At 43.8% G+C, this 17,649-nt stretch overlaps 2 protein-coding genes across 10 annotated transcripts in view; one reads left to right on the forward strand and one right to left on the reverse strand.

The window, feature by feature from the left end:
* The window catches only part of LOC111253430 (uncharacterized), a 440,857-nt gene that overhangs the window by 202,849 nt on the left and 220,359 nt on the right, over nt 1-17,649 (reverse strand). The window lies entirely within an intron of this gene.
* LOC111253425 (RNA-binding protein Musashi homolog Rbp6-like) overlaps nt 1-17,649 on the forward strand; it is a 317,203-nt gene that overhangs the window by 104,552 nt on the left and 195,002 nt on the right. For both annotated transcript variants that reach the window (XM_086992763.1, XM_022812771.2), the window contains exon 3: nt 17,563-17,644. In XM_086992763.1, coding sequence (XP_086848889.1) covers nt 17,563-17,644 — 82 coding nt within the window. The remainder of the gene's footprint in view (nt 1-17,562; nt 17,645-17,649) is intronic.

Below are 17,649 nucleotides of genomic sequence, written 5' to 3' on the forward strand. Positions count from 1 at the left end.
CAGGCTGCTCCGGCTGAGCTGGTAACGAGCCCGACATTAACGTTACTCGTAATCACTGAACGTGCAGCTGAAATAAGCAGAAATCGAAATGATTGATCTTGAATCATGCGCATTACTGGTCCTTTGAATGACGGCGGTCCCATTCTCCTTGATGTTATCGTAATCATTATTGTCTATCTCTCCTGTACTGCTGTTGCAGCTGTGAAAAAACGGTCACGTGCATTGACAGCGGAAGCTGGACTCTTTCTCGCCGTCATTAGATACTTGGTGCCATCATTCATCCCAAAACAGATCTATTAGATACGATAGAATAGATACTCAACATGATTCACATGGCTCACACAGTATTAAGGGCCAGTTTAGCAGGCGCAGGAACGGCTGGTCGTTCAAATAATACTGCTGCTGCTGGATAGAGTACTAGATGGATTACGGGTTGTATAATGTCGTACCGCTTCGATATGGACTGATTTTGGCGTTGTTGTTGTTGGTGCCCATTATGGACAAAACCTCCCAACGCGCCTATTTGTTCTCCAGCTATATACATACCGTGTTTCCGGTGTTCTAGACAGACGTAAAGGCGAACGAGTAATCCCGTTAGTCAGTGACGATAACTTCGTCATTTGTTGAGTTCAATTTTTATCACAATGGAGCGCATCAGTATACCATTGAATCCATAGGTAACAGCTCGCACGCATTTGGTGACCACGGTTCTCGAATGTGTTTAATAATTCATTAGCTATAAATAGAATACATCATAATATTGGTAGAGGTCGTTGTTTTTGGTGCTTTTAAGAAGCTATTCGATACACGACAGGTAAGCTTTGCCAACGTGAACCCTTCTACGTTCATCCTGTACATATATGTATATATAGGCGTCTATACACCGGCAGCCGTAGCTGCCATCGGGGATATTAATGTAAGTTCGTGTATAGTGAGGTGCAGATATCTCTGCAGTATCGACGGTTTCTGAGGCTCTCATTTCATTGGTCCGATAGTCTCGTTTTCATCTCGTAGACATGCGCAAATTTTAGCTACCTAATGCACCGCACGCACTTCCCGCTCGATTGGTTTTGATGCAGAAATGGTCTCAGATACACTTTCGGACGGCTATTATCTCGTAGCTTTGAGTGCGTTTGCAGCGATTCCTACTGTCGCTCTCTGAACCATAGTCTCCCCTAAGAAGCATACTGAACTGCCGGATCACCATTAGAGGTGGGATACATTTGTTCTGGTTAGCTAAGTTCTGAGTCCTAGTATGGTCGCGTTGGCCTGCGAACGCGTTCGAAGGAAGTCAGTACTCAGGTGAATGTCAGTCACGCCAGCCAAACATGCGTCAGTTGTCAGAGAAGAGAACTTGGTGTGTTTTGGCGACATGATTACAGTATGATCAGATGAGTGGGTGCGGTGCGCCGTATAGACAGACTGCACTGATTTATAAATTTGTGTTTTATCTATTGTTGTAGACGTTCAGGTAGAACGATGTTTATTCAGGGTGAGTGCCCGAAGTTAGATTAAGCTATAATGACTGCTGAGCGATGTCGCTGAAAGGACCCACGCGATTTCGGTGTGGATTTTGAGCAAGTTCGACTCTGTCTGATTATTTATTCTCTTTTTTTCTGCGCCATCTTTTGCGCTTCGATACAAGGTAGCTTCACTTGAGCTTGTATCGATCAGTATTGGAATTGATTGTATGACTTGAGACTGAAACTGTAACGTCGATAAGCAGAGATGCCGTCGGATTGCAGGCTCTTTTGTTTATATTCCATTTTGTAGGTGGGTCGCCGGCCAGGAACGCTGTAGTCGGTCCCACAGATTCTTGACGCGCGTCTTGAACCAAATGAGCACGTGAACGATTTTATGAAAATGTGTACTTTTTGTGTTAAACAACATGGTCGTTGTGTAACATATGAGATTGCATGTTATCAGATGAGTAACAGCGTTCGTCTCGATGCCAAGAAGGTGAGGTTCATGGGTCACTCAGCAGTCAATAAGCCCCCCAGTGCTTGTGATCAAGCGTCCGCGCGCAGAACCTACGTCCGGTAACAGGGCCTGTTTTCGTGGCATTCATGATTCGGTTGACCTGTTTGCCGCTTTAGCCGTTAGCCAAGGTCAGCCGTTTCGCCTCTCTGAAGCCGAACAAATGGTTTCAGCCGTTATTTGATGAGAAAACTCAGTTCTCCGCATACGCTGTGTATGACGAAAGGCCGTACGGACGAAAAGCTGAATCAGTCGTTTCCTTTAGGCTATACCCTGTTCACTAGTACTCACCGAATTCCAGCCTTAATATTCAGCCGTTTCCGAGCTCTTGCTAAAGTAAGTCAACCAGTTTTAACGTGGAATGATTTTATTGGATCCATAACACCCTCAATATCGGCGCATGTGACAATGCCACATCAAATATCTACTTAACTACACGGTCGCGTAGGAAAAGGCCCTGTTAATTATCATTAATGACGCTAATTACCGTATATATATATATATATATATATATATACACATACATATGTTTATGTATATATACACACACACACACACATATATGTGGTGCGTTTAAATTGGTAAATTTTTAAAGCTAAGGCCTTAAGACAGGTCATTCGCGGTCTAACCTATGCAACTGCACTACACATGTATAAGATCCTCGTCGTAATAACAAAATCAATGTACAGGCAAGCCCATGTTATCGTAATCTACGGCAATCTACTCTACTGTAACAAGCCCAGCAAGACCACGTGGTTGGCGTTCCCGTCTCGCTTGAGCCACCATTAATGCCGCCGTGATTTCCACCGGCCGCGAACGGAAGGCCACGAGCGCTAACGAGTGTTCTTCGTTTACCGCTCGTGGCCCATGGAATTAGTGAATCAAAGGAGGAGTCCAGTTCTGTACATGCATCAGCGGTAGGGAAGGTCGGGTGATGGCTAGAAATAATCCAAGGCTTCAAAGACTGAGTTTTTTGCCCGCTGTAAACCCACGACTCTGTTTGCCGCTATCGAAGTTCAATGTTTGCTTATGGCGTGCAAACGAGGTGCGAACGTCAGCGAGGTAGCTACTTCATAGGGTGAAGTATTGAACTAAACTGCATACACAAATGGTTTTGTACTACTAAAGCCTGTCATTGGTGCAAGCAGCTTAGGTTGAATGAAGTATTCTTATATGTTGTATTATATAGTATGCATGATCTTTATATACAAAGTTTCGAAGGGTACATGCTCTAAACATACTATAAGTAAACCACATAGTCACTCAAATGCAGCGTATTAGCTAAAGCCGGCAAAGATCCTCGATTAAGCCTTATTTAACTGAATACGGCAAAACATCTGAATACCATCGTTAGCCAAGATTAAACAGCGACTGGTCAGTTTTTCCTTATACACACCGTCATGAATTAATCACATAGGGTGCACATGCCAGCGGCAGGAAGTAACAGGCCTCAGAAAAAGCAACCGCAGCAGCAGGGAAAACAATAACCGTCTCTCCGGAGAGGAACAATGAAAAATTAAAAAATATATATATCAAAAACAATTCAAGGGTAAGAAGCGTTGCAAATAGGTAGAGCGAGCAAACAGATTGACAGGTGTGCGACGCGGAGACAGGAAAGTGAGGTCAAGCATGTGATACGAAACTATTGCAGACAAGATCAATGCGTACGTATACTCTATGATGTGATCGAGCGCAGCGTAGCTGATGTCGGCAGCGCTACAACTGCTCCACTCGTTTGGAATAACTCTGATGCTTCGACAGAGTAAACCCAGAAAATCTATGGAGCCTGTGAAGTTCTAACGTAAGGGACGAACTGGTGGAGGATCTTTTCTTCGCTAAAAGAATCCTCTCACACCGTTTAGACCGTTCGGTCACTCGGACATATGCTTCTCTGGCTTTACGGCTACTACGTTACGAACCAAGAGATGGCGCCTCAGTGTCAAGAGCATGCTCGTTCTTTTCGTTTATAGATTGTCTTTCTTTTATGTTCTACTGTGCTAAAATTGGCGGGGTAAAGATACCGGAGTGCGAATTCCGTCTTCGTTCGAACGTCTGAGTGTTGATGAGACAGCGGTATTAATTGTACTACTACAATAGATACGGACTGGGTACATTATATCGCCGTTAGGCATTCCACCAGACGGCTGGCTCCCAGCACGGAACAAACCGTGTATCTATGTCTGGGTTTGAACCTAGACCATAATGCGTCCCTGAAATTAGCAGGCGAATACGTCACCCATTAAGGTATCATGGGGACTGGGGACGGAGACTCTAGAAACCTTTGGAAGCCTAGCAAAGTAATCTACGTTTCAAAGGGGGTGCAAACACTTTGTTTTTAGTGGGAAGGATTAAGAATGCTTAATGTAAGCAATGGGAGTAAAACTCTAAACATTTACTGAATTGCAGGGATTAGATTACACGACAGCGCTGCGGATTACACAGTTGTGTCAAAATCCCAGAAATGGCGCGTAGGATCAAATGCTGCAAAACGCATGGGAGACTGACTTCTTTCTATTCATATGGCACCATTCGTTACGTTAATAGTGTGCTAGGGAGTCTGTTTCCCCCAGCTTTTTCGAGAAAAACAGAGCGTCAGTTGTAACGAACTTCACGCCGATATGTCGTCACGGAAGAGGGAGCAGAATCTGCGATGGCATGATAACTTGGCCACCTACCAAACTTGGACAAGACACTTGCGAGGTATATGTCAAATATAGGACGTAGACATAATGCTTGTCGCACTGGAGGAGGCTAGCCCTCTGATATAACGCAATATGACTGAGATCCCGGTTGCGAAGCCCGAAGCATTTTAGGAGTCGTACCGAACATGGCAGGCAGTCGCTAGGTTGTATAAATAAAAAGGAATACAAGGTAAAGGCTCGAAAGATCTAGCGGAGCACTAACGCCAGCCGGGAGAGAAAACCAACCCACCAAGTAATTATTAGCTTTTGCCTAACAGAATAAAAGGCTGGGTTCTCTTTTGTGGTCCCCCTCCCCGCTCCCCCCGCCCCCCCGGGACTTCTTCGTCTGTGTCAAGCAGCTTATCCATTCCGTTCCTCTATCTTCGGTGCCATACGTAGAGTCTCGTACAAGCCCACTTTGCGCCGGCGTGACGCTGAGGTACATGTTTAGCGAGAGAATAGGAGCACGTTTCCTGAACAGCTCCGATGCCATGTTATCATGTGATGCAGTGATTGTATGCTAGCTAACAGCTACAAGCGGCAAACCCCTATGAACCTTGCGGAATTGTAAAGACCCATCGTGGCCAACTCGTCCTTTTGTGCCTCGAAGTCCGTCTACTACCTCTGTCATTGCCGTTGTTGTTGCTTATACTTAATTAGCCGTTTCGTATCTAGGCTGTGTCAGATGCACACTCAAAGCTCTTGTCCAACTTTTATAATATATATGTGCTTTCGAAGTTCAGTGTTATGCCAAATATCTTTATGCATGTACGAGTCAGTACCATTTGTGGGAGTACGGTCCAGGCTTATAATTTTGCCTACCAGACAAATTTGTATACGAGACTAGGTTCCACGGATGACATAATGGTCATTTTACGCATGTATTCTCTATTCTCCATCGTGAGTGTGGGTGTATATGTGTATGAGTGTTGATATGGACGCATTTATGTGAGCGCGATACACCGCGAAACCGATAGAGCACGGCCATATTCTCCTAGGAGGCGGGCTGGCGTCTCGTTGTATTCCTTCCTCCCCATGTTGTTCGTGCCGTCGGTAGTGTACCTAAATCGCTACGGATATGTTGGTTTAAACTATACTACGCTACTGTTTTTCTCTCGGTCTTCTTTCCACCGGGACACACGGACGAAGGGACAGATAAACAAAAGACTCTAGTGGCCGATTTGCGCACTTAGGCGGGCGCTTACACGAGCCGTTGTGTCCCGGTGGACGCGACCGGCGAAGCAGTAGTCAATGCGGCCGGAGGCGGGCCGACGACAGGCAATGAACGACCCCCTTCCCTGCCAGAAACAACGCGCACCCTGATCTTTAGTGACAACTCTGTCATGGTACAATATTCACTGCTCTCATGAATAGCTACTTCGGCAAGTAGAACATCTTGCGTTGAGCTGAGGCAAAGCTGACCAGCGGAGCCCCATTCAGCTGGTGTCCGTCTTGAAGGCGGCTTATGCTGTAATTAAGACTCGGTACAAGGGCACGAGTACCATCTTGACATAGGGGCGTACAGGCACTTCGGTCCTACCGAATTCTTCCTCCCCATATGTTGCCCTAACGAAGAACGAAGACAGCGAAACGGCTACGGTACTAATGACAACAATAACAGTAATAACGCTAATAAAGTTGGTGCTAATCAATTTGCGATAGGAATAAATTTACTTAAAGACTAAGAGAAATTACTGTTGAAACAAGTGGTTTACATACAATAGAGCAGCTAATACTCGACTACGTGAGTAACGTAGAGGACTCGTAGGGAAGTTCAACTGTAGAACTCTTCGAGCTTTATATGTTAGCATGTCTTATTAGTATACAGTCGATGTTTACGTAAAGCTTGCACAGAAAACGGATTAATGCAGGAATAACTCAAGTTGAGTAATCAGAGAGAATGTGTTCCTACATCCATTGAACGCCGTGTTACACAAAAACAACAAACGACGTCGAACTGTCCCATTGCTTAATGTGTACCAATTCAGTAGCTGGCTATGACAGTTCTATGTATTTGTGTCGTCCTACTTTATTACCGATACGAATTTGAACGATACGAACACGTTATAATCTTTTTCTGTTTCATCTGCCTCAAAGGACACGATAAAGGTGCATACAACACGATCCATAAAGGTGTGCATTATTTGTGCCGTGAACAAAGTTACACGTACACATACAATAACAGATCAGACCAGCAGACCGCGACTATTGGGGGTCATAGCTGCTAGGTAGATCTGGCTGTACGCACTTCCGAGGGGTGTCTAAGTGATGGACCTGCGACATGCGCGCAAATATCGACAAAGTCTTACTACGAGGCAAACCGATAAAGATGACGACTTTCATTGCAAGCTATCGAGAAAGGGTTTTAATATATATCCGCTCTATACAACATGCTGATAACCTGTAACCAGCTGAAATCATCTGTAACCGGTTTTAAACCAGTACTAACAGTGATTTCTATTGATAAAGACAGGGCAGTGCTCTATGACTGCAAAAATGAAGCAGTAGTAAACCCAGTTTCTAAGAAACTTTTATTTTTTTCATTCTTTCCCTCGTTACCTCGCTTTCCGTTAAGTACTTTTACATATAGTCTGTGTATTTTAAGGGAAGATAATTTTGCTAAGCAGATTTTCCTGAATAAGTATATTCATCTTTCGCTAGGTTACCACCAGTTGGATCAGCTATTAAATTAATGAGCAACTATGCCCATTGTCAACGATATGCGTGCATTTATATATTTTATCTTTGCAGACTAAAAAACAATGCGTTCCTCGCAATACCACAGCATCACTCAGATGACGACAGGTGCGCTTCAAGTGCGCGATAGCGTTAAAATGCACGAACACGGAAACACGGCGCTTTCCGTCGACGTTATCTTTTAAGCAGAATTGCGCATATAGTGGGTCGTAGTCACCATCTTCACTGTTCCTGTCAACTGCGTCGCTGGCTGGTCTGTTCGCTAGGTGACATCGTCGTTGCGGCGAGCTCTGACACGACGATCCCAGTATATAACTTCTCTTTGTCACCCTTCGGTAGCAGAGACGCAACGGCCTGTGATCGTGCCGGTTATGTCGTCCATCCGTTCAAGCGCTCGCTTAATCGTAACTCTATTGGCAACAAAACAGATTAAACCAGAATTAACAGGGAACTTACAGCTTAGCCCGTTGCTATTGAACACAAACTGCCATTTGACGGTTTTATCCGCGCAGTTGCATCAGCAAGGTGGGCTTATTCTCACAGGCCACTAGTCTGTCCTAGCGTCTTTTTTTGAAGAAGATAGACAGCGACGCGTGACTCTTGTATAGCTGCGGGCCTGTTAGCTTATGTATATACGCTTGCTGTTCCTGAGCTTATGGCCAGTCGCTGCATGTCTGGTCGCTCAACTGGCGTGGTCCAGTACACAATGGTAAACGCTCTATTTCCCTAAAGAACCACGTGTATATATATATATCAGCTCAGTTTAATTTAGCTCGCTGGGATCTGCAGAGAACCGCAAGATCCAAAGATATACGATATATGCGGAGAGCATTGTTGTAGTGATGAATGTTAAGGAGATCAATGCTGCCGGTAGAGAGGAACTGTCTTTCACACGCCTCCTGTATCTTAGTTCGTCATCCGCTGGACGGGAGTTCTTGCGTGTGTGCGTCGCTTATGTGTCTGCCGCTTGGATCTGATTTTATCTGACGACGCGAGTTCTACATACACATCTCTCTCTCTCTCTCTCTCTCTCTCTCCTACAGGCCCATCTCTCATCTGACCCATCGTGCGGCTCTTTGCTGTGTCGAGCCCTGACGGCCATGCATACGGCATAAGGTGTTCTGACATCAATGGCGTAAGCAGTACCAACATTAGTAGTGCTATTATCACCATTGTCGCTGCCAAAACGTGAAAGCCGTTAACGTCTGTATCACCGCCTAGCCATCCTCAAGCTAATAAAGATGACTGCGGCCGAAATTAGGATGGTCGCTCGAGGAACAGCTAACAACCGGAATGGAAACCAAACCATTAACCAAAATTAAACTCAGACGCACAGGATGTTTCAATCTGCGTACTCAGTTATAAATCAATATCCGACTAGTACAAATGTTTATAATGCATAGTATTAGGGTCACCGTAGTGAAACTGTCGAAGTATAAAAGTGCTGACCTCACGTCGACCGAGTGACTTACATTATATCTGCGTGTTTTACAAGAAAACGGTCAGCTGTCACATACTGAGCTCATAACCCGTTTCAAGGTTGGATCACTAACGACAATTAGTAGCAAGGTTGCCAAGAGACGACTGCCGAGTGCCAAGTGTTTGCTTTCATTTGCGACCGCAGTGATTACGTTACAGATCAGTCTCAAGCGTCCTAGGCTCAAGGTAGCCGGCCTATTCTAGCATCCCAAGACTTGAAGCTCGAGCCCTTCTAAATGCTGGTTAGTGATAGCATTGGCATTGAGAACAGTAATAACGTGGCAAAATATGATTCTTCCTCATTTCGCCCGTGTATATGAGATGCAATAATAATACTATATGTTCTCCCTCTAGAGCGAGAGTAAGGGTTTGTGTATATGTGTATATATATATACACATGTGTGTGTGTATTTCTAACGAATTTTTGAGTGTAGTCATAGCCTTACAAGGAAACTTTTTAAAGAAAGCAACATGTTTGGGAAAAATTGGTTTTATTTTCAGAGCATCGAAAGGTTTCTAAAAAGTATAAATGTTTCTATATAGCTTGCTTGGTCATTCAAAAGGTACAGCATGGATAACCGTATATTGAAGATAGTGCAACCGGCTTGCCTACAGCGCCTGACTTTAGGGTACAAGCAGACAAATTTGTTTTCGGTCAAATTTAAAATTAGTAACAGCATAAGGGCGTCTAGCACTTGGTACGTCTATTCAGAACGAATCTACGCCCGAGAGACAATGGAATAAGTTATAAAGTTTAGAAGTTCATAAAAGCGAGCGTGTACGGTACATGCGCAATACTGTATGTCGCTAGGCAAGTCAGGGGGGCTTCAGCCGCTCTGACCCAATAATGATACGAATAATCGGTGCCATTATTACGTTATCATTATGCGCTTCTTAGTTAGTGATATCGTAAAATGATTTATAGCCTGCTCAACCACAGCCTGCTGGGCCATATTATCCTCATACGAGCTTAAATGAGGACAGTAACAATGGGTTCACATTGATTCAGTCCGATACCGCTGTTACCCCAATGGCTAAGGTCGTACGCAAGGCTTCGTGCATTAACGTACTTCAAACAAGAAGTCAATATCAGACCATGTTCTTTACTTGCTGCGTTTTACCTCACGTACGAGTTTTCGAATATTAGCGCCATATAAGAAACAATGTCACAGGATGCTTTTTTTAACAAGCGTTCAAAGCAGGAACACGTTGAATTCGTATAGACAACAGAGAATATTCATAGGTTGTTGAAACTATCGGTTATAAGCCAAATGGGGCACTTCTGGGTGATGATCTTGAGAAAAAATCTGAGAGACATAATCAATCTACGTGAGTGTTAGTGAAACAACACAAGATACTTCCCCGGATGTAAACGTACATGTAGATGCTCAGGAAAAGCTACTGCGGTCCATTGGATACGTTTATCTGCCTCGTTTTGTACTAACGATGGTTGTACGTAAATACAGAAGTATCTACTTGGATGAGTTCTAATCAATCGAAAACACCCTGAAACGATGTCAGGCTCGCAAGTCTGATAGGTGTATATCTTCACGTAGCAATAAAATTTTGAACGAACTAATACATATTTCTGCTCTACGATAGCCTACTAGAAGTAAGATGTGGAACATTATACCTATCGTGCATTCACCTAGGGGCCACTGTCGAACGGTAAACAGACATAAAAACATACACCTATTGCAAACGCTGGCGTCGAACACCGTCAGCCTCCGATATAACGACGGGGTAAGGAACGCAAATGGTTACGAGACAAAATAGCCATCGTTGCGATGACCAATATCTATCGCCATTGCCACTGCTGCTGCTGTCATCGGTACGACGATCGTCGTTCGGTTATTCAATACCACCGCAACGTCCTGCGATATGTCTTCTGGTTCGTGTCACCTTCTCGCTCTATAGGGACTGTACACCTGAGATTCCGGCACCGCTTACGCTTCTGCGCGCCTTCTTCTAGCGACCTCATGTAATCGTTATCGTTGTCATTCTCTAGCCCATCTATCTGCCACTGGGGCTCGATTCGCCATATTTCTCTATTTAGTCCCGTTTTCCTCCTCTGTGCCGCTATCTTTCGATATATTCGAGGACCTCGCAGCGATCGACGCCGCTGATGTCGTGGCCAGCGGCAACTCTGAGTGAAGGAGATTATAAGCATGCCTTACGAATGACTACAGGCCGTGGTTTTTTTGGTCTTGTCGCTATGTTTGTGCATTATACGTATGACCACCTAACCATTTCGATCGGGACCTGCTTCCGCCGCTGCTGCTGCTGCTGCTACTATTTTAGTTCGCACTCCTGCCTGCGTCATCTCTTTTCTTGGCAGAGCGACAGGTCGACCGCGACAGATTTGATCTCGGCGTCTTTTCGAAATAGCAGCAGTGGTGGTGAGCACGCAGAATCACGAACCGGCCTGTCCATGCACGCCGGTACCTCGCGGCTGTTTGCGAATACTCACGGTTGCCGGCCTTCTACAGCGAAGTGTCTGTGTGGTTCGCGCGCGTCAAGCGTCAACAATAAAATCAACGTTCGTCAAGACCCAATCTATTTGGCCTATGGCTGTCTCTTGCCGGTTTCCCTCTGCTTGTCTTGCTAGGTTATAGGAGGCACAGCTGTTGTCGCGGCGTCCATAATGTTCGTGCGTTTGTTGTTCAGTACTGACTGGCTGAACAGAACTGTGGTACGAATTAAGGAAACTGTAGTAATTGTTTGGTTTTTCCAAATCAGTAATAAATTCGTTTTCGGATAGAAAAGGATAAAGATACACGGTTATCTGCGCGACGACAGCAAAAACACAAGAAAGCTAGGGAAAGAGACACCGCCATGATCATTCACTGGAATGCTCATACCAGTACGACACACCGGCACTCACCAATAAACGATCGACATATTTTTAGCTATCGCATAGACAGAGACAGCGTCAGCTATTGAGCCTCTTTACTCTGACTCGGCTGTTATCCTGTTGGTGTCTGTAAAAGGGTAACCGACAGGACTATCGTTATGCTGCTCTATCACACGCAATCGGCATAAAAACCTTGCAGGAACATCTTTTTTGCTTCCCTTTCCCCCTCCCCTTGCTCCCCTACAAGCTAAAACGGCTAACAAAGCGAAAAGAAGAACAAAGCTTGCACTTCGGAACCAGCCTCTACTCTAGTGCTATGGCTACAGTTTTACCGGAACCGTCATACGGTCATTATAAAATCGCTCTGCATACGGCGTGTTTGTTGAGGGGAGCTCGAGACGTATCATTAGAAACATGTTCGTGGTCTGCCTGTGTGATTCAGCCTGACTCTTTTTCTGCATTGCTGTGCAAACGATCAGTGATAGGCGAGCGGTGCGTCATTGTGCTCTAGTAGCTGTTTCCTCCGCAAGCGAAAGTCACTCATAGACATACTATCGGAGTCGCATTACCTCGCTGCCATCGAAAGGGACCTTGCACAACGGTAACGGATAGCTCACAACAGGCGACGGGCGGGTAGCGTTGTACCATCGATAGATGTCACAACCGATGCGAGCAGGCGTAAGTGACCGAACGTTATACGTCGCACAACGACAAAGCAATGCGACCGCTGAGCGATGACGTCACGGAGCCGACGTACTGCAATACGAAGCGTCTTCCTGTCAATGCTTCTTACAATTTGCAGGTACTATAGTTATTCGGGGGAATTTATCAGTGTCGAGAGCACGAACTAAAAGGCAAAAATGATAAATCACAGGTAGAACTTGCGAATCGAATTATTGCAGAAAAGCAGGGCAATATGTAGGAGTGGCTGAAGAGAGCCGGTAGCATTGATTGGGAAGGTTGATTCAGACCCCCCTGATACAGAGCTGATTGTATTAGTAACGGCGGCTGGGAACTGCTGTCCTTGTCATTGACTAACAAGATAGATATAGCGGGAGACATAAGGACGTTCATTCAATTGATAGCTAGTGTACTAGTTTGTTTACGTCGATGGCACAGAAATTGTAGGGAACGAAAGAGCGCGGCGAATTGAGTACACGCAAAGCGCGCACTTTTGAATAAACATCGCATGCACTTCTACGCGTTCTGCTCGAATAGATCAGAAGCTAGAATTTCTTTTACGTACTTTTTACTTTAGTACGGCAAACATTGAGAGACAGATAAATCCACTGCTGAAGCTAGTTGCTGCTGCGAAAGATAAATTTCGATGACGAGCTTCTGTTTAGAGGTGAAGCCCTCTCGTGGGGTGAGGACGCTGCCTATGGAAGTGATGCAGCTTTAATTGAGGTGCATTTCGGAAGCCAACAATCGTTTGTTTGAATAAGTGGAAAGCAAGCGTATAATTGGTGAGCGAGCGTAGATAGTCCATCGTCGAAGTCAATTGCGATAGAGAGATTTGGCAGACCTACGCGTTGCACGTGAAATGCGGTAGCTGAGCTGATTGTCGCAGACATCGAGACCGATCGAGATACCAGCCTTGCGATACGTACAAACCGGCCTCTTCATGCATGCCAGCTAGTACCTCGCCGCCGCACACAGTATGGCGATTGGCGCCAACTATTTGAATCTAGTGCAAGAATATATTTTCCCACGTACTCGGGGGGAATCTAATGGAAAGGAGAAATTTTTAGTTATTAATGAGACGGAGCAGCTATGCACTATGTAAGGGGTAATCTTAATTCGAAACAGATATACCGAACGAATGGGACTCATAGAGTACAACAGTGTACCAAGGCTAATTATTCTAAATATATAAGAGGAAAAGTTATTTATGTAGATCCTTTTGCAATTTAAATATCAATTAAATCTGAACAAAAAATGAAGTTATAATCATTTAAGTTATATGTACATTTTTTAGCACGGGGTGGGATATTAAAATTTGACAAAAATTTTAGCGAGAAATTCGTTGCAGCATCCATCCGTCGTCTCTTAACACTATAAACAAGTAGTTCGATAGTGCTGCAAATAAATACTTTTATCCGCCATTCTTGTAGTTGTAATCCTTGCAGAAGAAGATAACAAATATATCATATCGAAAAACAACTTTCGAAACCTGAACGAAGATCAGCTATGTGAGTCTTCGACGCTTCACAAATTTACATTAAACATAAAAACTTTTTTTGCTCGGGATTGACGGCTTGAAAATTATCGAAAGAATTCAAAAAGTTATACCTTATACCTATGGCCTTTGAGGAGAAATTACTGGCCGTTTTGAAGAAAAAAAGGTATTGATTGTAATTTAGATCGTCTAGACAAAGTGGCTGGTTTTTTGTCCTTGTTATAGGTTTTAAACTTTTTGTTCTTATTTTTTGCATTTTTAGGACTCTACGACCTGTTATCAGCTTGAGAATTAATCTTTTGTTTCTGTATAGTATTAAGGGACACTTTGATAATTTTACAACAATCAGTATCGTTTCCGAAAAGTCATTTGCAGGTTACAGAAGGAGCATTTAAAGAATTATCAGTTAATGGTTTAGGTTCTGAACGAAACATATCCACAATTGCCATGAATGATAGTTGATTAAAAAAATACGTTTCTAACACACGCAGGGAACTGCTGAAATATGTTTCGTTTAGATACAATCCTGCAAAAAGCTCATGAGAAAAGTTTGAATTAACATGCCCAACTCTATCTCTCTCCGTCTATATGAACGGTATGCATTTAAATGGTCTGTACATCTCGGACCGTTCCAATCTCATACAGGAGACTGAAGCAATATGACGAATTACTGAAAGTTGTTGTTACTGCAATAGCTACACAGCGGTATTGACATAAGGTTAATGAGTGCTAGGGGAATTGTTACATGCTATATATAACATGGATACGTAAATCGATCAATAGCTTTTTTATCGATCGTTTGCGTATTATTAAAACAACTCCCTGTTTCGCTCTCTCTGCCGCTATAGCTGTCACAAGGTTATTATTACGATGTCATCATTACTATCATCGTGGTCCTTTCTACCCCATAACCCCCAACCCTTTTCTACTGGTGCCGCTATTACTGTCGTGATATCATTATTGTCGTCTTGATGTCATCATTATCATTGCGGTCCCTTCTACCTCACACACCCTACAATACAGCAAAATGTCTAAAGTCATCATCAGCGCGACATACTCATGTAAGCTCTCCCGTCATCGACTCCAAGATATATATTAGGGGGACCAGGCTATTTGTCGGAGACTGACAGATATCGAATGGCGGCTAGTGCCTTCTCCGTCCGAGTTAGCAGTTCTTTATTGTTTGCATTCTTGACGATTACACTCGGCCATTGCTGTGTCCCCCGTGCGGCTGCGCCTTTTACAACGGCCAATGATATCGCGCCCTGCAACGTCTCTCAGCTAGTTACCTTTCTAATAACTGCACAACGTCGCCACAGCCGTACAACTACCTTCCGTCGCTACTTTGCGCTCTTTGCTCCAACACCGGCAACCACGACCTGACGCCCTTCTGCGGCGATCTAGCCCTCAGCCGCCCTTCCTCTTGTGATGATCTGACCGATGTTTGATATGTTCTTGGCGCTGGTCGATTACGTGGCTTGGCCATTTACACGAATTTATTCGGGTGCGGGCTTCATGGAGAAGTACTTCATTTGTGTGAGTCGGCGTACTCTGGTCTTCTATCATATCCTTCTCAATGAAAACTGGTCTTTATAAAACTCGTGTTAAAGAAATTTTGTGTACGCAGGTGCGAGTGTAAGCAAAGCATGAGAGTATCTCTGTCCCTAGTGAAATAGCTAAATACCCGAGGTGTTCTGAGCATCATACCAGTTCACGTTGACTTCTGCTGCTGTTGCTGGTGGAACTGTTTCTATGTTCTAGAAGGAAGCTAAACTGATCATGCAAAACAAGAGCCTCCGTTTGCCAAGAGGTGTTAGTACCCCGGGGTATCTTCTCAAAGGCGGTTGTCGTTGTAGCACGGAATAGGAGTTTCCCTAATGGCAAAGCCGCGTGCACCGGTGAGCACTTAAACGTTAGCAGACTCTGCGTTAGGGGCGACCAGTGACTGGTTTAGCCACTTGACGTAGAAGCAGCAGAAACGCAGCAGGTCGCCCTGCTCTGGAACTTAATTTACATATACATTGGTCCGATGGATAGAGAGGTTCGTTTGAGGCGGGAAACTGTAGCGACCTTTGTCATGGAGAAGGGCAGAATTAGGACTGAGAGGGGGAAGCGATCAAGCTAGCTGCTAAACGCCGGTCCTAACAACCGAGGCGAGTTATACTAACTGTATGCGTGGATGACCATATACGTCCAGAAGAGAGTTAGATCTGACACCAACTGCAACAGAAACGTGGCAGCGACCTCGAGTAGGACGATGACTTTCGTAATCGAAGCTTAAGCGATGGTAGTCGATAACGGAAATCGTGTGTCCATAGCAACAGTTCTATTGAATCTATATGCAATTTGCTGCTTTGGTTAGACTTTTGTTAGCTGCCCTTTGTTTTTTCCATGCGGGTACTTGGTCAGGTCTTTGGGGGTTGGCTTCGTTGCAGATCTCTAATAGGCATCATTTGTGCTAATGATGTAGGCTGAAATAAGACGCAATAACTTTAGACGATTTTCTCGGTCATATTTCTATATACTTGTAGCTAGTTCTGCTGGTATTTTTTGAAAACACTCGTACCATCATTTCAGTATCGAAATAATGCGGTTCTCAGCGACCGCTTCAGTGAAGAACCTGTTGAAGCGGTTAAGGATGGCTCAAAGTGACTGAGATTCAGGGCGGCTAATTGTAACATCTGATGAAGTGAAGATGCTGTTGTAACATGTTCGTTTATGAACAGAAGTAGTCTAGGATCGAATCTGCACTCGAATGCGTCGGCTTATTTATTTGACTAAAGTCGCGTAAATAGGAAACGTTCATCCTTTATTCCTTAACTTATTTACATTGCTTGACCCTAAAAGGTGCTTGAAACAATACTAAAGCATTGGTATTTAGAAATGTCGTACAGGGAACAGTCAAGAGTCATCTAAAGAAAAAACATTTCCAAAATATATATAATAACAACGAGGTCTCTTTAGTTCTTTTGTAACATGTTAGAGTTAGTACAGAAACTCATGTAGAGGGGCCGTTTGTGGACAAATACGATTATTCCACCCTCATAATAAATCAATCAGAGTATTAAGGCTGATTAGAAGCAAAATGATATACCATATTATATTCGGTATTTGTCAAATATTAGCTAGCTCTCAATTGCACGAACAACTATTACCATTGTAGAGTGTACGTAGGCCTAAAGTTATAACATGTGGCCTATTATACACAGTATTTTTATCTATGTGTGTCTACCATGTATAAGACTACCTCGAAGTACCTTCGAGTTGCTTTACAGAACGTACGAAAAGTACCGGCTACAAATATCGACTTAATACATTTAGTAATGTTTAAGTAACTATCGGATTAAAGTGGATTTATTATTGATTGTTGTGAAAATCACGATGCCTGCAGGGCCGTTGCGTCTTACCGGTTCAAATCGTTCTTATTCAAATAACACTACTGGATTTCAACAATATATAAAATCATTTGCTATTTGTGCGTTGTTAAACGAACACAAAATGTTGTTATACGTGCAAACAATATAAGACGCCAATAGAATCTTAACTAGGTAATTGTTCAACGTCAATATTCTGGTGTGAAAAAAAAAAAAAAAAAAAAACTGTGAGAGCGGCTAACAATAATGATGATAATACAAACATAATCTTATAGAGAAAATACGGCTAACCAACGACGCTTCTCTTACGATCGTTTTCAGAGGGCCTCCGGGAATACTTTAGCAAATTTGGCGAAATATCCGAAGTGATGGTCATGAAGGATCCCACAACAAGACGGTCCAGGTGAG

Source organism: Varroa destructor, unplaced genomic scaffold (genome assembly GCF_002443255.2).
Source record: "Varroa destructor unplaced genomic scaffold, Vdes_3.0 BEIS01000006.1, whole genome shotgun sequence".
In the NCBI taxonomy this organism is placed as follows: Eukaryota; Metazoa; Arthropoda; class Arachnida; order Mesostigmata; family Varroidae; genus Varroa; species Varroa destructor.